This window comes from Oncorhynchus mykiss, chromosome 18 (assembly GCF_013265735.2).
Source record: "Oncorhynchus mykiss isolate Arlee chromosome 18, USDA_OmykA_1.1, whole genome shotgun sequence".
Lineage (NCBI taxonomy): Eukaryota > Metazoa > Chordata > Actinopteri > Salmoniformes > Salmonidae > Oncorhynchus > Oncorhynchus mykiss.
The window spans coordinates 25,548,182-25,571,463 of record NC_048582.1 but is presented as its reverse complement, the minus strand read 5'-3'; the positions used below and the strand labels follow the sequence as shown (position 1 = coordinate 25,571,463).

The 23,282-nt window shown below is 43.6% G+C and overlaps 1 protein-coding gene across 2 annotated transcripts in view; it reads left to right on the top strand.

Moving 5' to 3' along the window:
- Positions 1–21,401, top strand: part of LOC110495916 (aryl hydrocarbon receptor) — an 80,695-nt gene extending 59,294 nt beyond the window's left edge. For both annotated transcript variants that reach the window (XM_036952419.1, XM_036952418.1), the window contains 6 exons: positions 175–377; positions 4,885–4,994; positions 11,938–12,079; positions 14,461–14,964; positions 15,206–16,442; positions 18,855–21,401. In XM_036952419.1, the coding sequence (XP_036808314.1) occupies positions 175–377; positions 4,885–4,994; positions 11,938–12,079; positions 14,461–14,964; positions 15,206–16,442; positions 18,855–19,022 (2,364 nt within the window). In that variant the 3' untranslated portion in view covers positions 19,023–21,401. The remainder of the gene's footprint in view (positions 1–174; positions 378–4,884; positions 4,995–11,937; positions 12,080–14,460; positions 14,965–15,205; positions 16,443–18,854) is intronic.
- Positions 21,402–23,282: the final 1,881 nt, after the last annotated feature.

Below are 23,282 nucleotides of genomic sequence, written 5' to 3'. Positions count from 1 at the left end.
TAGTATTTACTAATAGTATTTACTATTACTAATTGAATAGTATTTACTATTAGTACTACTGTTGTCTCACGTTGCTATCCTTCCAAGTCTCGTTCAATACTCGGCTATTGGTTTCCAAACGAATACTGTATGAGGAAGCCTGGACCAACCAGCTTTTTTTTTCTTTCTCCCCAGGCCCTGACCCTCCAGGGCCGTCTGAAGTTCCTGCATGGCCAGAACTGCCACCTGGATGACGGCTGCAACGTGCCCCCCCAGCTGGCCCTGTTTGCCATCGCTACCCCCCTCCAGCCTCCATCCATCCTGGAGATCAGGACCAAGAACATGATCTTCAGGACCAAACACAAGCTGGACTTCACCCCCATGGCCTGCGATGCCAAGTATGCTCACACTATTCAGTCTTACTTCACATTATGATGGGATGTTGTTAAAGTTCCACCGGTTATACCTGGTTGAATTAACTTCATTAGAACCCCTTTTAAAAACGGAACTCGTTGTAATCTGGTTGTAATGATGTCATTTCAACCAGTTTTGCCTGCTGGGGTGTTGCTAGAGTATTTCTTACTGTGAAGAGCAATTTCTTGTCATGTGGCTGGCTATAATATGTTTGAAGTAGTGGTAATTCAAACATATTTTCACTGCCATTGATGTCCTGTCTCTAATAAAAAACAAAAAAAGTGTTAAGTGAGAATAATCTGAAGCCGAAAAAGAAAGGAAAGTCACGAGCACCACAATACCTATTCCGCCCATGCTCTACTAAGGTTTTCAGGCAAACAGCTTTGACCTACTACAATAACTATGTTGGTATTGTACTTCAAACTATGTGTAGGCAGGATGAATAGGATTCAAACCTTCTCAAACAGTCGAATTCATACTCTTGCAGGAGGTGCTTCCACGATAATGTGATTTGTACCACATGCAAGGTAAAGTATTTGATTCTTCACACTCCACAGTGAGAAGTTCTCATTACGCTACTTTTTCATGCATTTTTTATTAAATGAAAGCAAGCTTTGCTATAAATACTTGAGACCGTCAGGCTTTATTGAGCTGTTTTGTCTTGTAGTAATGTGGTGCATGCCTGTATTTCCTAAAACCTTTATTTTAGCAAACCATGTAATTGAAAAAAAAATATCATAATAACAACCTTTTTTGGTCAGTAGGTGCCTAACATAACAACAGGTGGTGTGTTGGACATAGTAGCTCAGATAGATAGAGCCTGTCTACATGCCTGATTTCTGTAACCGTTAGCTTACCTGTGTAATATTGACATAAGCTCAGAACCAATTGTGTTTCAAACAAGTTATGTTTGTACTTGTATTTCTTTTTGCAATAAAGATGGTGAAGCAACATTAATACAAATGTACAATAGGCCTAGGTCTAAAAATACACACAGCCAAATGATACATAGTTTGAAGTACATAATCAACATAGATACTGTAGTAGGTGAAAGCTGTGTGCTGGAAAGCCTTGGTGGAGCATGGGTGCTCGTGAATTTCCTTTCTTTTTTCTGCTTCAGACCAATGCCTATTCTCACTTAAAAATATATTTTTAAAATGTTATTTCTGCGTTTTTTACAACGGAAGGTGATTATGCAACATTATTATACAACATTATAATTAAGCAATAAGACCAGAGGGGGTGAGGTATATGGCCAATATAAGGGCTGTTCTTTTCCACGACACAATGCGGAGTGCCTGGATACAGCCCTTAGCTGTGGTATATTGGTCATATACCGCAAACCCCTGAGGTGCCTTATAGCTATTATAAACTGGTTACCAACGTAATTAGAAAAGTACAAATAAATGTTTTGTCATACCCGTGGTATACGGTCTGATATTCCACGGCATTCAGCCAATCAGCATTCAGGGCACAAACCACCCAGTTTATAATACAACATAACACATGCTCTCCTTGTGAACCCTCACAATGTCATGTGTTTTATCAATCGATTTATTGATAAGATCCCAGCTTATACTCCTACTGATAATTGCTCAAAGCAAATAGGAAAGAGCAAGGAAACAAAGACTGAAGCAAATATTTACTATGCGATTATACAATGTAGCTGGCTAGATGACTAGAGGAGCGCAAAATATGGATGAGCTGTCCGCAATGGAAGGATTCTGAAAAATGATTTCTTGCCAAGGCGAGAAGTGATTGTGAATATATCATAGTCATCCACCTCGGTGGAAATGTCTTGGGACACATAAAGGGGACAGCCCTGGTGCGTCAGACACCAGCTGATTAGGAGGTAGTCATCCGAATGTTTCCAGGACATCGGTGGTCTACTCTGTCATCACACAGTAGAGGAGTTGGATGTTTCAGTGGGAGGAGGACATCAACAAGTGCATAGAGATGGTCCGGCACTCTGTCAACCAGCTGGTGTTTGCAATTCTCCGTGACAGGCGCATGCACACAGTTGGCCACTTTGCCATAAATCACTATGTCCTTGGGCATTACCGTAGGGCAGGGTTTCCCAAACTTGGTCCTGTAGTCCCCCCTGGATGCAAGTTTTAGTTTTTGCCCTAGCACTACACAGCTGATTCCAATAATCAAAACTTGATAATGAGTTGGTTATTTGAATCATAATTGTGGTGCTAAGGCAAAAACCAAGGGAGGGATGGCTTGAGAGTCTGAGAGCTGATCGTTCCTCCGTTCTAGCAAGATGCACACAGTAGTACACACCCCTTGCCTGCCTCTCCACAGTCAACGGCTCTTTTAAGAGCTACCTAATAAATGTAAATAAGTGTGTGTGTGTCGGGAGGGAGGGGGCTGTCAAAACTATAAAAGAAAGAATGGTCAAAATATGTATGGTATGTTACAAATTCCAATGTGTTATGGCTAATGTTAGCTAGGTGCCTAACGTTTGCTAGGCTAGGGGTTAAGGTTAGAAGTGAGGTTAAAGGGTTAAGGTTGCAAAGTATATTAGCTAAAAAGTAGTAAGTAGTTGCAAAGTTGGTAGTTAGCTAAAATGCTAAAGTTGTTCAAGATTTGAACAACTTTTGAGTTGCTAGACATCTGCGTTATATGCCCATCCTTCCACCCCGACCAACCACCCTCGAGACTTTTCCTATTTCTGAAGTAAATCTCTATTTGTGATGGCATGTTATAGAAGGGTCCAGACACTTTTTTTGTGATTTGGTTTTGTTTTTGAGAACATGCCATTTACATCAAAAATAGAGATTTACCTTCTGTCTGATGTAACCATACCAAACGTAACATAAGATACTTATTTCAGTGTCCTGGATAAACATTCACTATGTTACGTCTAGTCTATGAGACTGACTGGCACACAAGAAGTCACTAAGCAAGCAATGATTCTGATGTTGTTGTTTTAACCTGGTGCAGCGCGTGGAGCCCCCTGACTACGTTTTACTTGTGGATGGCAATTTCAGATTTTCTGTGAACACACGGAAAAGTAATATGACACTGTGTTGATCAGTCAGCACACATTTGGATTATAAATGTCAAGACGGCAGGAGAGGCAGTTTATGCTGGAGCTGGAATTTTTACGAGAAGTGTTTGAAACAGCGATGCTGTCAGTCTGGTAAGCATGCACAACCGAGGTTCTGTTTACGTGTGTGTTTGGGGTTCAACCATTTACTATATGAAGTTCAACATAGCTAACTTACTATTTCTTAACAATGCTATTTGTTTTCTTGGCTATGGTTTCTGTTTTGGTCTTGGTTGTTCTTAGTCTGGGGAAATGTAGCGTAACTAACTGCAGTGTTTATCCTGTCTGAAATCTGGCTACCTCGTTTTAGCGTTACCGTAGCTTGGTACGTACAATGCAGATGAATGTGATTAGCGTGGCAGTTTTCCCAAAGTTCTGTGGTTTTAAACTTAACGTTAACTAACTAGTTATGTTTTGTGTAAGAATGAATTATATATTGTGGTGCATGAACTGACCATACACGTTATCTAATGTTACAGTATAACGTTTGCTAAGGTTACTTAGCTAGATACATTTAATTGGCTATCATAGCTGCCAAGGACACTCGCTAGTTTATTTGTGCATATTTGTTTGTGCTCCAATTTACACGCAAGTGTCTAGATCAGCAGTTTACACATGATGACTTTAGCCTTATGTGGAAAAACCCTAGCTTTCATCACTTGTTGGTTAGCTAACTTACCTTACCAACGCTAGCGCTCATCTTACTCGTATAATGTTACGGTAGCCAGCTAAGCTACCCATCTAATCAAAACAAAACCACGTTCATTGGCTAGCTAGCTACCTGTATTTGCCTGTTGGTTAGCTTTCAGCGGACTGGTGTTAGCTACAGAAGCTAGCAGCTGGACTTTGTACAAGTAACGTTAGCTACCTAGCTAATCAAAATATCCGTTTGCTCATATACACTTCATATGACTGGCAGGTGGGGCAACCAGCTATGTTGTTGCCGAGCAACCAACCCAGTGTTAGGACTATGAGTTTCGGCTAAAGATGTTAGTTAGTATTGTCAGCTACAAAAAAGGTAGATGATCGTTGTTTCTTAACAGACGCAAATGTGCATGTGAGAGCGATAATTTATACATTTAATAAACTTAGTCAAGCCGGCGTTTTTCTAAAGCCCAATAGTCACTTTATGGACTCTTTAGACTTGTTTTAATCCAGCGTCTAGAATTTAAGATAGGTAGGCGCAATAAATACTTTTAAAAATCAATTGCTAACTGCCCTATAAAAAAAAATCCGGCATGTGGTTCTCGGTAAAGGACGAAAGGCTCATGACGAGAGGCAGATGAGTGTGTTGTGTACATACCTACAAGTTGATTTGGGATTTTCATTGAGGTTGGTGTCATATATTTAACACTGAGCTTTAACCAATGCCTATAATAGACGACTATTGTCTCGTCTATAATAATGGTGTTTTTGTGTATCTTATTGCATTGCAGGGGGAAGATCGTGCTGGGCTACACTGAGGCTGAGCTCCGGGTTCGAGGCTCTGGATACCAGTTTATCCATGCAGCTGATATGCTCTACTGTGCTGAGAACCACGTCCGCAGTAAGGCTTTTACTATGACATCTCTACCTTTAATAATAATCATGGAATATTCCAAATAACATTGGTTTAGAACAGTAACTTGACAATTTAACTTGATGTACACTACATGGCCAAAAGTATGCTCGTCGAACATCTCATTCCAATATCATGGGCATTAATATGGACTTGGTCCGCCCTTTGCTACCATAACAGCCTCCACTGTTCTGGGAAGGCTTTCCACTAGATGTTGGAACATTGCTGCAGGGACTTGCTTCCATTCAGCCACAAGAGCATTAGTGAGGTCGGCACTGATCAGTCGGCGTTCCAATTCATCCCAAAGATGGATTTGAGTTCAGAGCTATGTGCAGGCCCGTCTTCCACACCGATCTCTTCCACGTTCTTCCACACCGATCTCAACAAACCATTTCTGTATGGACCTCTCTTTGTGTCATGCTGAAACAGGAAACTTTTGTGAAACATCACAGCACAGTTGAAAAATATATGGCAAATGGAAATCAAAAAGAGATGGTGTTAAGAGACAGATGGGAGGTGATGAGTGGAGCTACAGGGTGGGATTAATAACAACAAGATGACTCATGTCAAATATACTGTGTCCATAAAATGTGTATAGGTTCAGTGCTTTTGTGAAACAGCACAGTTATATAGCAAAATAGAAATCAAACTGGATGAGCTTCAGCGATAGATGGGAGGGGTTTGATGGTAGCTGAAGGACGGGATTGAAAACCAACAAAAAATAACTATTGTAAAACACATTGTGTCTGTAAAATGTACAGTACCAGTGCAACGTTTGGACACACCTACTCATTCAAGGGATTTTCTTAATTTGTACTATTTTCTACATTGTAGAAAAATAGTGAAGACATCAACACTAATGAAATAACACATATGGAATCATGTAGTAACCATAAAAGTGTTAAACAAATCAAAATATATTTTATATTTGAGATTCTTCAAAGGTGAATAAGAATATTTTGAAGATAAATACACAATGCAGAGGATGAGAGGAATAAAAACTAGAGTACTAATGGTATTTGGCCCAGATGTACAGCAAGGACTTCTGATTGGTCAACCCCAGGCTAGGGTGGGGGGGGTTATAAATGGCATCCTGTCCTTTGTTCTGTGGAGAAAAGCTGAGGACGGGAGACTGAACATCTACCTCCTAGCATAACATCTATGGTATGTCCTTCTCAAATAAACCTATTTTTCTCCCCCTGATTTGCTTTGGAGTTTGCGTTATTGAAGAATGACATAAATTGCTAACAGTACCAACCCTTTGCCTTGATGACAGCTTTGCACACTCTTGGCATTCTCTCAACCAGCTTCACCTGGAATGCTTTTCCAACAGTCTTAAAGGAGTTCCCACATATGCTGAGCACTTGTTGGCTGCTTTTCCTTCACTCTGCAGTCCAACTTATCCCAAACCATCTCAATTGGTTTGAGGTCGGGTGATTGTGATCTGATGCAGCACTCCATCACTCTCCATCTTGGTTAAATCGCCCTTACACAGCCTGGTGGTGTGTTGGGTCATTGTCCTGTTGAAAAACAAATGATAGTCCCTCAAAGCGCAAACCAGATGGGATGGCATATCACTGCAGAATGCTGTGGTAGCCATGCTGGTTGTGTGCCTTGAATTCTAAATAAATCATTGACAGTGTCACCAACATAGCACTGCTCACACCATCACACCTCCTCTACCCATATTTCACGGTGGGAACCACACATGAGGAAATCATCTGTTCACCTACTCTGCGTCTCACAAAGACATGGCGGTTGGAACCAAATATCTCAAATTTGGACTCCTCAGACCAAAGGACAGATTTCTACTGGTCTAATGTCCATTGCTTGTGTTTCTTGACCCAAGCAAGTCTCTTCTTCTTACTGATGTCCTTAAGTAGTGGTTTCTTGGCAGCAATTAGACCACGAAGGCCTGATTCTCGCAGTCTCCTCTGAACAGTTGAGGTTGAGATGTATCTGTTACTTGAACTCTGAAGCATTTATTTGGTCTGCAATTTCTGAGGCTCGTACCTCTAATGAACTTGTCCTCTGCAGCAGAGGTAACTCTGGGTCTTCCTTTCCTGTGGCGGTCCTCATGAGAGGCAGTTTCATCATAGTGCTTGATAGTTTTTGCGACTGCACTTGAAGAAACATTCAAAGTTCTTGACATTTTCCAGATTGACTGACCTTCAAAGTAATGATGGACTGTCGTTTCTCTTTGCTTATTTTAGCTGTTCTTGCCATGACATGGACTTGGTCTTTTACCAAATAGGGTTATCTTCTGTATACCACCCCTATCTTGTAACAACACAACTGATTGGCGCAAACTCATTAAGAAGGAAAGAAATTCCACAAACTAACTTTTAACAAGGCACACCTGTTAACTGAAATGCATTCATGGTGACTACCTCATGAAGCTGGTTGAGAGAATGCCAAGAGTGAGCAAAGCTGTCATTAAGGCGAAGGGTGGCTACTTTGAAGAATCTCAAATATAAAATATATTTCGATTTGTTTAACACTTTTTTTTGTTACTCCATGATTCCATATGTGTTATTTCATAGTTTCTTCACTATTATACTACAATGTAGAAATTCGTAAAAATATAGAAAACCCCTCAAATGAGTAGGTGTGTCCAAACTTTTGACTGGTACTGTATATATTATGAATAAGCTGGAAGTAGAAGCCTAGGTGTTGTTGTCCACTAGTTTACTCAAATTAGGAGAGGGGTAGTAGGGTTACGGCAAAATAAAAAAAGGAAAATCTATTTTAAAAATATATATTTGAGATTGAAAATAATGCAGACAATTAAATTGATGGAATCTACAATCTATCTGCAATATTAAAGCTGATCTACCCCCCCCCCCAAAAAAAAAATGTTTTATAAAAAAAACAAACATGTAAAGGGCCTTCCCCAAACGTTGGAAGCACAGACTCGTCTAAAATTTAATTGTATGGATGTAGCGTTAAGATACGTTCTCCTGGCATCCGCCAAACACAGATTCGTCCGTCGGACTGCCAGATGGTGAAGCGTGATTCACCACTCCAGAGAACGTGTTTCCACTTTTTATTTTTATTTCACCTTTATTTAACCAGGTAGGCTAGTTGAGAACAAGTTCTCATTTACAACTGCGACCTGGCCAAGATAAAGCAAAGCAGTTCGACACATACAACAATGCAGAGTTACACATGGCATAAACAAACATACAGTAGGGAAATAATAATAAAAAGTATATATAGTGTGTGCAAATGAGGTAAGATAAGGGAGGTAAGGCAATAAAATAGGCTATAGTGGCGAGGTAATTACGATATAGCAATTAAACACTGGAGTGATAGATGTGCAGAAGATGAATGTGCAAGTAGAGATACTGGGGTGCAAAGGAGCAAAATAAATAAATACAGTATGGGGATGCGGTAGTTGGATGGGCTATTTACAGATGGGCTATGTACAGGTGCAATGATCTGTGAGCTTCTCTGACAGCTGGTGCTTGAAGTTGTCAGATAGACTGCAGATAGACACTGTGATAGACTGCATCCAATTTGTTGAGTAGAGTGTTGGAGGCTATTTTGTAAATGACATCGCCGAAGTTGAGGATCGGTAGGATAGTCAGTTTTACGAGGGTATGTTTGGCAGCATGAGTGAAGAATGCTTTGTTGCAAAATAGGAAGCCTATTCTAGATGTAATTTTGGATTGGAGATGCTTAATGTGGGTCTTGAAGGCGAGTTTACAGTCTAACCAGACACCTGGGTAGTTGTCCACATATTCTAAGTCAGAACCGTCCAGAGTAGTGATGCTGGACGAGCTGGCATGTGAGGGCAGCGATCGAAGAGCATGCATTTAGTTTTACTTGCATTTAAGAGCAGTTGGAGGACATGGAAGGAGAGTTGTATGGCATTGAAGCTTGTCTGGAGGTTAGTTAGCACAGTGTCCAAAGAAGGGCCAGAAGTATACAGAATGGTGTCGTCTATGTAGAGGTGGATCAGAGAATCACCAGCAGCAAGAGCGACTTCATTGATGTATACAGAGAAGACGGTTGGCCCGAGAATTGAACCCTGTGGCACTCCCATAGACGACACGGTCTGGACAACAGGCCCTCCGATTTGACACACTGAACTCTATCAGAGAAGTAGTTGGCGAACCAGGCGAGGCAGTCATTCGAGAAACTAAGGCTGTTGAGTCTGCCGATAAGAATGTGGTGATTGACAGAGACGAAAGCCTTGGCCAGGTTGATGAATATGGCTGCACAGTATTGTCTCCTATCGATGGCAGTTATGATATCGTTTAAGACCTTGACCATGGCTGAGGTGCACCCATGACAAGCTCAGAAGCCAGATTGCATAGCAGAGAAGGTACGGTTGGATTCAAAGTGATCGGTGATTTGTTTGTTAACTTGGCTTTCGAAGACCTTTGAATGGCAGGGTAGGATAGATATAGGTCTGTAGCAGTTTGGGTCAAGAGTGTCTCCCCTCTGAAGAGGAAGCTCCCGACGAACAGTTGCTTCCAGAGGCCGTTTGGAACTCGTTAGTGAATGTTGCAACCGAGGACAGATGATTTTTACGCCAGTCCCATCTGTGAGCTTGTGTGGCCCTAGACCTTTCCACTTCACAATAGCACCACTTACAGTTGACCGGTTGCAGCTCAAGCAGGGCAGAAATTTGACGAACTGACTTGGAAAGGTGGCATCTTATGACAGTGCCACATGGAAAGTCACTGAGCTCTTCAGTATGGAACATTCTACTGCCAATGTTTGTCTATGGAGATTGCATGGCTATGTGTTCGATTTTATACACCTCTCAGCAACGGATGTGGCTGAAATAGACAAATCCACGCATTTGAATGGGTGTCCACATACTTATGTAGTGTATACTTGTGGGGCGGCAGGTAGCCCTGTGGTTAGAGTGTTGGACTTGGACCGAAAGGTTGGAAAATCGCATCCCCGAGCTGACAAGATAAAAATCTGTTCTTCTACCTCCTGAACAAAGCAGTTAACCCACTGTTCCGAGGCTGTCATTGAAAATAAGAATTTGTTCTTAACTGACTTGCCTAGTTAAATAAAGATAAAAACAATCAAATATTAGTACTACATAGAGCTATCTAATAGTCTGCCTCTGAGAAATATTATCTCAGACTCAGACTGACACCACACACACCTCTGAGAGAGAGAGAGAGAGAGGTCAGCAGTAACAGTGTCCTACTTACAGTAGCATGTAAACACAATGACCCTGTTCTAACCATGGAACATTAAGCATCAGCTTCACTGCTCTGCACACACTCCATACTGCTCAGTGGTCGATGGCAAATATAACTCCCCCATCTCTCTAAGTTTACAATATCACTTCCCCTTCCATCTCTCTGAGTTTATAGTACATAACAAATTGAGCTCTCTGAGTTTAAATACTGGAGGGGACAATTTGCCTAATGAAAGTGTTAAAATAGTCTAGTGAGTGCAAAGACAAGCATGATGTTAATATCAACAACAACAAAAATCCAGTATTCATTGTTGGACAGATGGTTATTTCAGTACAGTATATGCTGCCTTTTCAAAACTTTTGACTCACAACCCTTCTTTTCTTTTAGAAAGTAGTCCATGGTAGTAGGTCGGTATGTCTAAAAGACATGTAGGCAGAGCTTTGATTGGCAAACTGTCCGAGAGTTAGTGGAAGTCTGGTTGCGTCCTTAATAGTCTCTCCTTTCTACCAAAGTGTACACTTGTTCGCTTCCCTTCATGGATTTGAAAGGAAATGACTGGTATATTAAACTCCCTCTAGCCCATGCCTACAGCAATCCAATGCTTTTACATTGGTTGAGAGTAGTGAACCAGTGCACACTTCAGGAGGGATTATTGGGACAAACCATATAGACGGCGTTGGCTGACAAACGTCACAAAAATGATGCGCGCACATCGACGTGGCCGGAAGCCACGCGGTTTTTATGATTATGAGCGGTCGGGTAACTAGCAACAGTGGCTAAAAGCTTCCTTGTGGGGAACCGTAGGTGAATGTGTTCCAGCTAGTTTTATCTTGTTGTTGATACCATGTCTTGTTATGAGGTGTTTTGACAGATTTCATGTCAATTCTAATATGGCAAAAAAATTCTCTAGCTAGCTAACCAGCAACTCTAACGATGTCTTTGAGAGTCAGGTGCTCATTGTGCAAATTAATTCATGCTTTCAATTAACATTTGGAAACAAAATGTAGTCTACATGTTGTCAGCAATTTAAGCCGATCCCGTCTGTTTTGCCCCATAGTTGCGCGCTCAACGGTTTTTGTTGCTAAACAACCAACCCGTCTCTGTGGGACACATGGTTGGTTAGAGTGGAGAATATGTTTACACATAATCCAGATTATGGAGGAGATTGTGCAGAACCCAGAGCAGATTAGAGCAGAGTACCAGTGAACAGAGCAGAGTGGTGAACTGGGGCCACATATCCATATCAGGAATGGAATACAGATCCACCAGTGTCCACCAGTGTCCACTGAAAGTGACACACGGGTTTCAGCAGCACTGCAGGGGAACACATTGGGTGTAAATCTGCCGTGTCTGCAAATCTCTTTACTGCACGCCTCTCTTTAGAACAATGGGTCGACGGCGCCTCACACCTGTGTCCATGCGCCACCATGAACCTACTCCGGAAAGCTGCACAGTGGAGACGTGCTCTACTCCACAACACGCCTTGCAAAGACAACAATAGGCCAATTGGGTGAAGGACCAAGGAGTGTGTGTGCGTGTGTACATTTAGAGGTGTGATGGTGCATATACACTCGCATGCAAACAGCATCTTTCGGCAGACTTGCTTTTGTAAGCGTCGTGAGTGTGTAGGGGTTGGTTCCATGCATGGGTGCACATATGCACTGTGTTGCCTATGTGCATAATAGCCTATGTTCAGTTATGACCATACAATAATTTGGTTCTGATACATCCCCCTGACTCAGTGTCGTATGTGATTCCAGTGATCAAGACAGGAGAGAGCGGGCTGACGGTGTTCAGACTGCTCACTAAGGATAACCGTTGGAGGTGGGTCCAAGCCAACGCCAGACTGGTCTACAAGAACGGCAAGCCTGACTACATTATCGCCACCCAGAGGCCCCTGGTGTAAGTGCAGCTTTAGCCCCCCCCCTCCATAACCCAATGATGTTTTGAATACATTTTTAACCCTAAACACTTTTCTGAGTGTTAAATGTAACACTATAGAGTTGATTTAGCACTGTAGAATTTGCGGTCTTGGTTTGTATGAAAGATTTCAATGAGGTGAATGTAATGTGTAATCCTAAACAGTCAGAGCTCTTTAGTCCATAGTGTTAGGGACTTTTGTCCAAATAGTAGTCCCTAGTGTTCTGGTAAGCTATGTCTCGTCCTTCTCTTGTTCCCAGTGAGTAAGAGGGAGGACAGTAGATTGGATTTCATCATGTTAATAAAATTCTCGCGACCCCAAATATATGGGGGGGGGAAATGTAATTCACAGGAAATGTTTACTTTTTTAATGTGGGGCAGTCAATCATTGAAATCATTTATCTTATATATATATATCCCATATCCCCATGTTGTGTCTGAGCGTCTCAGGGTCAGGGGGCGTGGTCAACAGTGCGTATCGCATCTCTCCTGTCACATCCAACCTGGATCGATATTTGGTTTTAATGCAGATGAGGGCTCTGAATCAGCACACCATGAGTTTTAATGCTCTGAGGGAGACTGCATTGTATTCCCTTTGAGTCAAGAACCAAAACGTCTCCATAGTGACCGGTGAATGCATTGTCTGCAGCATTCGGTCACATGGCAGCTTGAACAGCTGTTCAATTTCACTTCCCGGCATGTCAACTGAACCAGGATCACACAGATTTCGCTGATTTGTTATATCATTTGTTTGTATTTCCCCTGCATGCTTGTGTTCAATTCGTTCAGTTCCCCAAATATGTCTGTTACATAGGCAAGGAGACACATTTTCTTTTCATTACACAGAAAGTAAACAAAGTTTGTCATTTAAATCCATTGCGAATGACAACCATTCCTCTCTCAATTTGAAAAAATCTTTCCAACACTTCCCTCAATAACCACCAAGCTTCGGAGTGAAATACAACATTGTCATGCTCTGATCCCATATCCCAAATAGTTTTGTGAACAGGTGTGCGCAATGTAGTTTGCAATGTTCTACGCTCAGCTCTTTTGCCGCCAGTTGCTCTCTGTGTATCCAATATAGCTCAGTGGGTGTTGTCACGCCCTGGTCTTGTGATTGTCTCCACCCCCTCCAGGTGCCACTTATTATCCCTGGTGAATATATCCCTGTGTTTCCTGTCTCTCTGGGCCAGCTCGTCTTGTATGTTTTTCAAGTCAACCAGCGTTTTCCCGTACTCCTGCTTCTATTCTCTTTTGCTATTCCTCCCGGACTTGACCCTTGCCTGTCCTGTCTCTAAGCCCGCCTGCCTGACCACTCTGCCTGACCCTGAGCCTGCCCCCCGACCTGTACCTCTGCCTCCCTCTGGATTACCGACCTCTGCCTGCCTTGACCTGTCTTCTGCTTGCCTCTGGAACGTTAAACCATTGCTACTTCGACAGTCTGCATCTGGGTCTTACCTTGATTCCTGATAGGTGTATCATACAATGCGTCCATTTGGCAAAGGGAGACGCAGTCATAACTAAAGTGCAGAGGCCTGCCCACCGTCCCATGGTAGATGGAGCCCCATCTGTGCAAAAGCCCACCATTCGATCCCATTTGGAGTCTGTTTTTCAGCACATTGAACGTCCTCTGTGCCATATCATGCTTGAGAATCGTGAGACAACAATATGCCCTCGTCAATAGCATCCCCCGACATGCGGCGAACCAAAGTTAATGCATGGGCATCTCGGCCCGCACAGCTAACATCTATTTGGAGAGCATGGGGAGGTTTGAGTCGTTCAGTCAGTTTCCTCTTGATTGCTTGCTATAGCATGAATTCTTAGTTTCACAGTGTTATCTGACAAAGGTATTGATGTGAGTTTCTGTGCCTCTGTCTCCCCACACATTGTTTTCCCCATATCAATTGCGGCCAGTAATGTCCGTCTCTGCAATAGTGTGTGGTTTCATAGCGTAGCGGGCTCAGCCATTCACCGTGGAAATGATTCAAGTGCAACCGTCAAGGGCGGCCTTTTCCCACGATCTAAGGGCGCTCTGTCCTGGAATCTTAACTTTTAGATATGAATAATTTTCATTCAGATTTTTTAAGTTAACCACATTATAATGATTTTGAGAGACAAAGAAGATATATATATTTATTTATTTATTTATTATTTTTACCGGGATTTTGGTAATTCTCCCACAACCCCATTTTCATATCAGGCAACCCGACATGGGTCACAACCCCTAGTTTGGGAACCACTGCTGCACACTGTTAAAATGAAGCTGCCACCAACTTTAAGGACACAAAGCCTTAACTTTGCTAGAGTTTTATCCTAAACAGAAAGTGTGTTCTGATTGGTTCTCTCCATCCTCTCGTACCCAGGGAGGAGGAGGGAGGAGAGCACCTGAGGAAGCGTTCCATGCACCTCCCTTTCACCTTCGCCACGGGCGAGGCCCTTCTCTACCAGAGTAGCTACCCCATCCACGGCCTCACCGACTCACTCCAGACTAAAGGCAAGACCAAGTCCAAGAAGGCCAAGCTGGACAAGAACTCGTCGAAGGATCACGGTGGACTGGACCCCAGCTCCCTGCTAGGGGCATTGATGCGGCAGGATGAGTCCGTGTACGTGTGCCAACCAGCCGTCGAGCCCAAGATGTCCTTCCACAGTAGTCTGTTTAGTGAGCGAGGGGAGGGGGAAGGGCAGAGCAGTGGAGGCTATAGCGGTGGCCCTCTGGGTGGTGGTGTGGGAAAGAGCTGGAGCTCCGTGCCCAACGTGGTCACCACCTCCTCCACTGGCCCCAACGGGGAGCCTCCATCCAGCTTCGACCCACTACTCGCCACCCTGGACTCACTATCTCTGGAGGGGGACGAGACATGCTCTAACAGGTGATTGTATATTTGTATGTATTATATATATATATATATATATATATATATAAGTATTTTCGATTTGAATTGAGTGTAATGTCCCTTTGGACTGCCCAATGTACAGCCAGTCTTGCCCAAGCTTTCCATTTTTTTGCCCTTCTGTTTTTAATTCCAATATTTTTTTCATGTATGCATTGCTGTACTCCCAAGTCTATATGTATTTTGAATTTGTCAAATAAAATAAATGTCTTCCTATCAGCGAGCTGTTCTCTGCTCTGGAGAACCTGGGTCTGAACGCAGAGGATCTGGAGCTACTGCTGCTGGATGAGAGGATGATCAGAGTGGAGATGGATCCGGACTACATCCCCTCGCTCAACGACCTGCTCACCAACAACGAGATCCTCGCCTACATCCACGACTCGCTGGAGAACAAGACCGAGGAGGGCCAGGGTGGGGACAGTCACGTGTCCATACCACCAACCACAACCCATCCCCCTGGCCCTATCCTTAATTCTACCCTTATCCCTAACCTTTATAACCAAGCCACCCCCGCTATGCATATCTCTACCCTCCACCCCCAGGCTATTAACCCTCCTATCCCCCAACCCACGTTACCCCCTCACAGACTACCAAAACAGCCACCCATAGTGCAGCTCTCCCAGCAGATGCAGCAGCACCTCAACTTAGTAAAACCCGTTCTGGCAAAATACCCCTGGCCCCCGACACAAACTGACGTCCCCACGCCAAGCCAGCCAGACACACTGCAGCACACAAACTCACTAACCGTGGTCGATAATGGTCACTGGCTTCCCCAGCAGGAGCATCTGCATGCGGGGCTGGACGACCACTGCCACAGCCTTCACCCCCTGGTCAACGGTAAGACATCCCAGCTGGGGCCTCAAGGGTCCGGGCAGCTCAAACACCACCAGCACCAGAACATCATCCATCTTCAGAGCCAGTGGCAGCAGCAGAACCAGCACCTACAGGTCCAGCTTCTGCCTCAGTGCCATTTCAAACAGCAGAAGGCAAGTAGCAACAGCGGTGCCGCTCTCAACGGGGTGCACCCTGATCCCGATTGTCAGAGGTACGGCTACGACGACCAGTTGGAACTGACCGCTAACGGAGCCTGCACCGTCTCCTACACCAACGGGCGCGCGGACACCCTCTCACACGCTACAGGAGGTGAGGTCACTCTCACGGATTACGGTACGGGTGCTTCGACTACCGTGGGCATGGTGATGAACTGGGGTACGGTGGGGGGCACAGGTCACTACCAGGGACAAGGAGGGGTGACTGCTAACCCCTCAGACCGTCTGGAGCATCACAAACAACATTCTCCACAGGTCCCATCCGCCTACTTTCACCGCCAGTACCCCACCACACAGAACTCCTTAGATTACATCCTGGGGCTGTCACAGCCTCAACACACCATGCCTTCTCTGGGCGCCTACGGCATTTTGAATCGCCCCGCTTCCCAAGATGCCACTCACCGCAAGGTAAGAGTCAAAGAATAAAGCAAGATGCTCATAGATGGATAATTCTTATGTCTTTTTCTTTTGTAATATTTGGTGAATTTCTGTGACTGTATGTTTGTGGGACTGTCTTGCTAATGGTTGACATCCCAGCATTGGGAGCACTATTTCGATGTCATGAAAGCGATGGTTCTCTGTGAAGGCACTGATATAGCACTGGGAAGCCCTTGATTCTGGCTTGTTTCGGCTGCTGCTTTACAGTTCAATGTAAGATCAATCGACGTGAGCGGACGTGTGATGTGAAACAGATGAGTGGAGAATCTGTCAACGGAGAGGAACGGAGGTCTCCCACGGAGTGGCGTTGGATCTTTCAGGATTGCGCCACGATCAAGTCAACCGTTGGAAGGGATTCTGTCGACGTGAGCATCGACTGCAGTAGGAATACCCTCTCCTGCCAGGGCTGTTTCCTTGCGGGTAGCACAACATAGCCTTGACCTAAATGCCCGGGTCTGATCCTACCGCAGTGTGATTGTGACGGAAGCAGCTCTGGTCTGCAGGGACCGCCTTACAATCTGTTCAAAAGCTGATAATGTCAAGCATGACTTCAGATCAGGACACTGACTGGGAGTGAACTAGTGTCGGCTATGTCCATGGCTGCTCCTTCAGGGTGTCTCGTACTGTACAGTTGCTGTATATGTTGTGTTCGGGTCATGTAGGGTCCCAGCTCCGTTGAGTATTGAATGAGGTTGCTTTTAAGAGTGTATCAAGCGCGGTACACACGTTTGTACCAGTTGCTAACGTGTTGATTTGAAGTGAAGACGCTCGGTTTTAATTGCACAACAAGCCTCCATACATTTGGAGACGAAGGTGAGATTAGGACCCGCGCGCGCCTCTGTACATTTTGTAACTTTTTCTTTTTTAATACAGTACAGGAGGCTTGTCAGGGAGGGACACAGGGGCCCAGTCGGTCAAAACAAGGCCTCAGGACAAGGCGAACTGGACATTAGTACAGCACACAGTCCATTCTGCATGCTGGACACCATCTTCCTCTCCTTGTTTGTTGTTGTGCTGAATTAATGTTTCAAGATCCATGAAGGGTAACGAACGATAGAGTTGGTTGGTCTCTTTGTTGAGGGAGAGAGAGAAGAGCCGATGGTGAAGAACTGTAATGAATAGAACAAGGTTGAAGTCCCACAATGAGAGCTAAAGCTCCCAGGCAGCGACTGCTGCCCCCCATATCCCACTCCGCCTTCCCTGTGTTTTCCTTCAGGGTCAGCGACCACGCCCCAGAGGAACATACAGCCAAGCTAGCCAGTCAAGCATGAGCTGTCCTGACCTACAATTTTCCCATCGTCATTACCTAATACATAGAGGGGCAGAAGAATGTGTGGCAATGTTGTGTGTATGCGCATGGGTGCGTGCCTACATGTGCAGTGTCACATCCCACCACAGGGGGTGCTGTTACCCCCCAGCTAGGGGTGTTGATGTGATTTGGGATTGAGTAGCATTAAGAGATTAGTTGAGTTTGGCCTACCTTAACCTGGCTGGGTTTGTCCTGCTGCAGGTGCGCAGTGTCCTGCTGGCCTGCCCCTATGGGGGGCCTATATAAGGTGGCCCTATTAGGATTTCTACATGGATGATGCCTAGCTAATCCATTTAGGGCCCACTAAGCAGGATTACAATTAGGCCGATGGTAGAAACTGTCACAACAGACACACACAGGGGATTCCCTCATACAGGGAAGCCACAAAGTACATACTCACACCTATGGAGTATAGCGAGTGGAGCTCAGTGTGTGTACCAGTGTCAGTACTCTGTTGGTTTGGCGGATATGCTACTTTGTGTAGTTAGCTAGTGTATTAGCAACTACTACAAGCTACAGTTAGCTACTTTATCTCTGCTGTCTAGTTCCATCCATCCTGTCCACTGACCTGTGTGTGTGTGTGTGTGTCCGCTCTGCCCAACTCCGCTCTCTGGCTGACCTGACCTGCAGTCAAATGACCTAGTGTCCTCAATGTTTATTCATATTTTTCATAATAAACATTATTTCTAAAAACCGACAGAAAATATGTTTTTATGTCACGGTTTTGTTATATTTCAGTCTTCTGTGATGTATATAAAGTGTCATATTGGGATGCAAACTCAAAATGTAATATGTTTCAACTCTATATCTGACCTGGTGTCTTCTTCTTGTTTAAGCTCATAACCATGTGTGTGTGAGGTGGACACTTCTGTTTGAAAGTAGATTTGTTTAAGACTACCTGACCCTGATTCAGCCCACTGCAGTGAAAGGTTAAGTGAATGGTGTCAAAGACATGCCACAGAACAGAGCCCAGTGTAGTGATTAGAGTTAGTTTGTCTTTTGGGGGGGGGTTGTTGTGTCCTATCATATGCATACAGCTCCAATGATATTTTTTAATGTTGTTCTGTGTTTAGATGGAGAGCGGCTGCATCCTCAACGACACCAATGTGGCTCACACAGGGAGCTGTCTACTGCCCAATGTGAACGGCCAGACAGCCAGCGACAGTCTCCAACCCCAGCCCGACGCCCTACAGACCCTGCCCACCCTTCGAGACCCACAGACTACTGGCTTCTACCTCTGAGATGGGGGGGGGGGGGGGTCAGTGCAAAGAGAGACCATTGGACCATTTTGTCAGGGGGCACAAAAAAATTAACAGAGGAGGAGAATTTAAACTGAACTGTGGATGTTACGACTTTCTATGTAACATTCTCTCCATTTCATTTGTGTACGACGGACTCAGGACTCAGTGAAAGAGCTCAGCATAGTGTCTCTCTGCACTCTGACAGTAGTTTCCCCACTGGCACACAGCTCAGGGGAAACCAAATGCATCTTCTTATGTTACACATTTTTTATGGAGGGTATGGTTGAGAGAGCGGCGATTTCTTCACCACTGTGAATTTCATTGTTTTTCTTTATGGGTGTACAAAACACAGTTTCGGACAAAGATGATTAACAAGACTGTGATAAGAGACGTGTTTTGCTACAGTACTGCGCTTCAGTACAGTATAACTTGTTAAAGGAGGGAAAGTGAATGTGGGTATGGAAAGGATGGAGAAGGATTGATATGGAGATTAATATTCATTATGAAGAATGATGAGACATGATTGATTGATTGATTTGAAGGAGCTGGATGTCTGAAATTATTGTGAGGTAGATTTACAAATGTTCTGTGTTATGTTTTGTTGTGTCATCTGCCCATAGCGAGGAAGAGGAATTGATTCAGGCTTTGGTGATCTACGTGTTGGTAAAAGAGTATATAGGTTGTCCTCTGACGGGTTATTGAGATTGGATATGTGAAACAGATCCCATATTATGGTCAAATGGTATCTGAATATGAAGAGGGAGAGCAGAGGGAGAGCAGATCGGAGGAAGGGATGACCGTTTTGGGGTTTTGTTTACTTCCATGCTGCATTTTAGCCTGGAAGAAGTTTACGTTACCAGTGCAATGATGTTGTGTATTTATTTATTTAAATGGCACTCAAATCAACCGAAGCATTTTCTTCTTTTCTTGACTGGCTACAGTGTGAAATCACTCATTACATCAAGTCCCGTAATACAGCAGGAGATGGCTTACATTCAGAAGTAAACAAGCACATTCCAGATCCATCATTCCTCATTGAAAAGCTTTGAGAAAAATATACATTTGGATTCAAGTTGATTTCCTGAATTGAAATGAAGTTGAGCTAAAAAAAACAAACTGTATTCGCTGCCGAGGGCAAGAGGAACGAGAACGGCAGTTTCTGTCGTGACGAGAAAGGTCGTTTCAGTGGGCCTCCTCTCTTACAGGGCCCCAGGTGATTCCGTCATGGTCATCTATCACAGTGGATCTCACACCTCTCCTCGGGGACCCCCAGAAGATTCGCAATTCTGTTGTCGCCCTGAACGAGCACACCTGATTCACTTAGTCAAGGGCTTGATGATTAGTTGACGAGTTGAATCAGCTGGGCTAGCTTTAGAATAGGTCAAAAGCGTGGAAACACTGATGTATCGCACTGAAGACCCTGTTCCATGAGGATTGACTTGGTCACACGCAGACTCGCGGGCATTGATCCAAATGAGAGGACAAGTCTTTTTAAAGAGATTCTGTATTGAAAAGTTGCAATGTTGAATGTGTCGTGTATATTGTAAAAGAGTTGTAAAAATATCCTATTTGCAGTATTTCGTTATTAAAAAGTGCTGGAAAATAGTTTTTATTAATATTGGTAGCGTTAGAATTATCTCCATCCAAAATGGCACTATATTCTCTACATAGTGCTATACTTTTAACCAGAGCCCTATGGACCCTGATCAAAAGTAGTGCACTATATAGGGAACGGGTGCCATTTGGGATGTAACTTATTACATAAATGTCACAAACAAACGCATTTACAGACTTGCCTCTCTTTATATTTGTTTGTCTTTTTTTGTATACAGACATTTTCTTATATAAAATAGATTTATTTAAATCAACCAGGAGATGTATGTAAAAAAAATAAAAAAAGCAAGGTGACAATCAATAACAACAACTGCTTTTTAAAAAAAAATGTGTAAATAGTAAGGTATTTTTTATGACATTTGTTGCAAGCACTACTTTAAAAGCACTGGTCCTCACAAGCCATTTTTCTCTAGCACAGAAAGTAGGCTTGTAGAAAATAATTTTGGACTATTATTTTGACTACAATACCTACAGTTCTGTGTTTTATTTCAAAGTCATGTTTGGAGAACTTTTTATGACTTTTACTCTCAAGGATATGGTGCCATAGTGGTGACAAACTGCAGACTCACATCCCAGATTTTTATGTTTAAAGATACAATGGTGTCAATGTTCTTTTTTTTATCACGTTGAATTTATTGAATTTATTTTGATATTTTAACACACACAGTTATTGTAGATGTCAAAAAAAAAAAAAAAAGCAGTTCAAATGTTAAAATATACTATTTGATCCTGGAAATAAAGGATTTGTGCAATCACAGTTCATCCTAATCATAGTATGTTTGTGCTCATATTATTTTGTTTCTTTGAAAAGTGTTAATTGAACAATTATTTCTGATTGGTTCTGTAATGTACACTATGAACTTAAAGGTGTTGATTTTTTTAAACATTGGGTGTTAAAATCACAATTGAAAATGGGCTGTGTATGTTCTAATACGAAGGTCCATCATTTCTTCATCCACAAGTCTCACAGCTCACTCCTGTGCCTATACAGAAACACCGTTAAAGGCAATGGCTGCTGTGCTGTCTGGACAGTAGGTTATGAGACAGACAGACAGACTTTGTGGGGGACAGACAAACATTGAGGGGACAGACAGTTATGAGACTGAAGGTCAAACACACATTTAGGGACAGACAGGCAGACTTGTAGGGGAACAAACCAAGGCGCCAGACTGGAAGCGTGCTTTCGAATTCCCAGAGGACAGCTTCGGTATTGCATTTCAACTGAAGTACGGCCCAGAAAGACAATTCCCATCGACGGCCCAATAATTCGAAAATTCATAATAAAACACTTTTAGTCATCACCTTTGTGCACCCAAAAAATCCATTGAATTATTCAAATATTAGTTGCTGAGGCCAATTTCTTTTTTTAAATCACTCAGCCGAAGATATTTACATTTCATATTCATGCTCCGATGTCATGAGCCCAGCTGGCAGAGTTTCCGGAGCATGTTCGCACGATCCTGCCGTCTCATCCGGACTAGTGCGCAGGCATAGTAGTCCCGGTACAAAAAAGAACAACCACGAAACGGCATATGCGAACGTGAGTAGATTACGTTGAAAACAATGGGCGTCCATCTTGGACGCTGTCTCCAATACTTCCAGACCTAAGTGGGACAGACAGACGTTTGAGGAGACAGACAGACTTGCCCTGGAGACGGGAGTGACTCACGCTATGCACCACCCAACCAGAAAGTGAGACAGTCTCTCTGAGAGTGCTTCTATCTCCATCCTCATTGATCGCTTCTCTCACCCCTTCATCCCCTGGACAATCTCTCCCTTTTTGCACAATGGCAATGTGTGAACACTGACCCAGGAGCAAGCAAACAAACACATATTGATATCCCCCACTGGAGACTAGAATAACTACACCTAGCAACAGCGGGGACAGACAGTGACAGGCATCCATTTTCTTTCTGCATGTCTGACTGACTTCCCTCCACGAAACTAGCACGCCATTTTCTCCATCACTTCCTATCTCCTTTCTGTCTCTCTCCTATATGTCTCCTGTATGTGTATCATGGGCTGTGTTCAGAAGCAACGAAATGGGAGAACACATTTTGAAACTGAGTGAGTTAGACCTGGATTTCTGTGGCAAACCTTTTTGGTACGCTTTGCCCTACTGAACACAATGGACCATAATAGACAAGGTGTTGGTTGGTGGAGACAGGAGAGAGACCCTCTGTGGCGTAGCTAGACAGTCCAGAGTCCAGACAGAAACAGCCCCCTGCCTCGTCACTCTAATGCCTGCCAAGTTACAAACAATCTCTGTCTAATGAAGTGTGACAGCCTGACAAAGTTTATTGAATAGAAACGCAATTTTTGAATGAACCCTCTTGGGAGCATTAATTCAGGAATATGTCAATCTTTCACTGGGGGACTTTTACATGCAATATTATGTTGGAAGTAGTTCCTGCTTTACAAAGCTTCTCCTTTACATTTGCCTTTAGAAATGGATGTAAGTATAACAGGGTTTTATTCCAGTCCCCGGCAGCGTATATCCTGTACATGTTTATCTACTTTAGAACGATGGGGAGAGTGTTCAGAAACCAAAGAGGGATGTAATGCCCAATGACAGATGTGCAGGGTCACCCAAGCCAACCAATCCCTCCGGTCTGCCTCCCTCACTAGCCCGTTTTCATCTTTAAT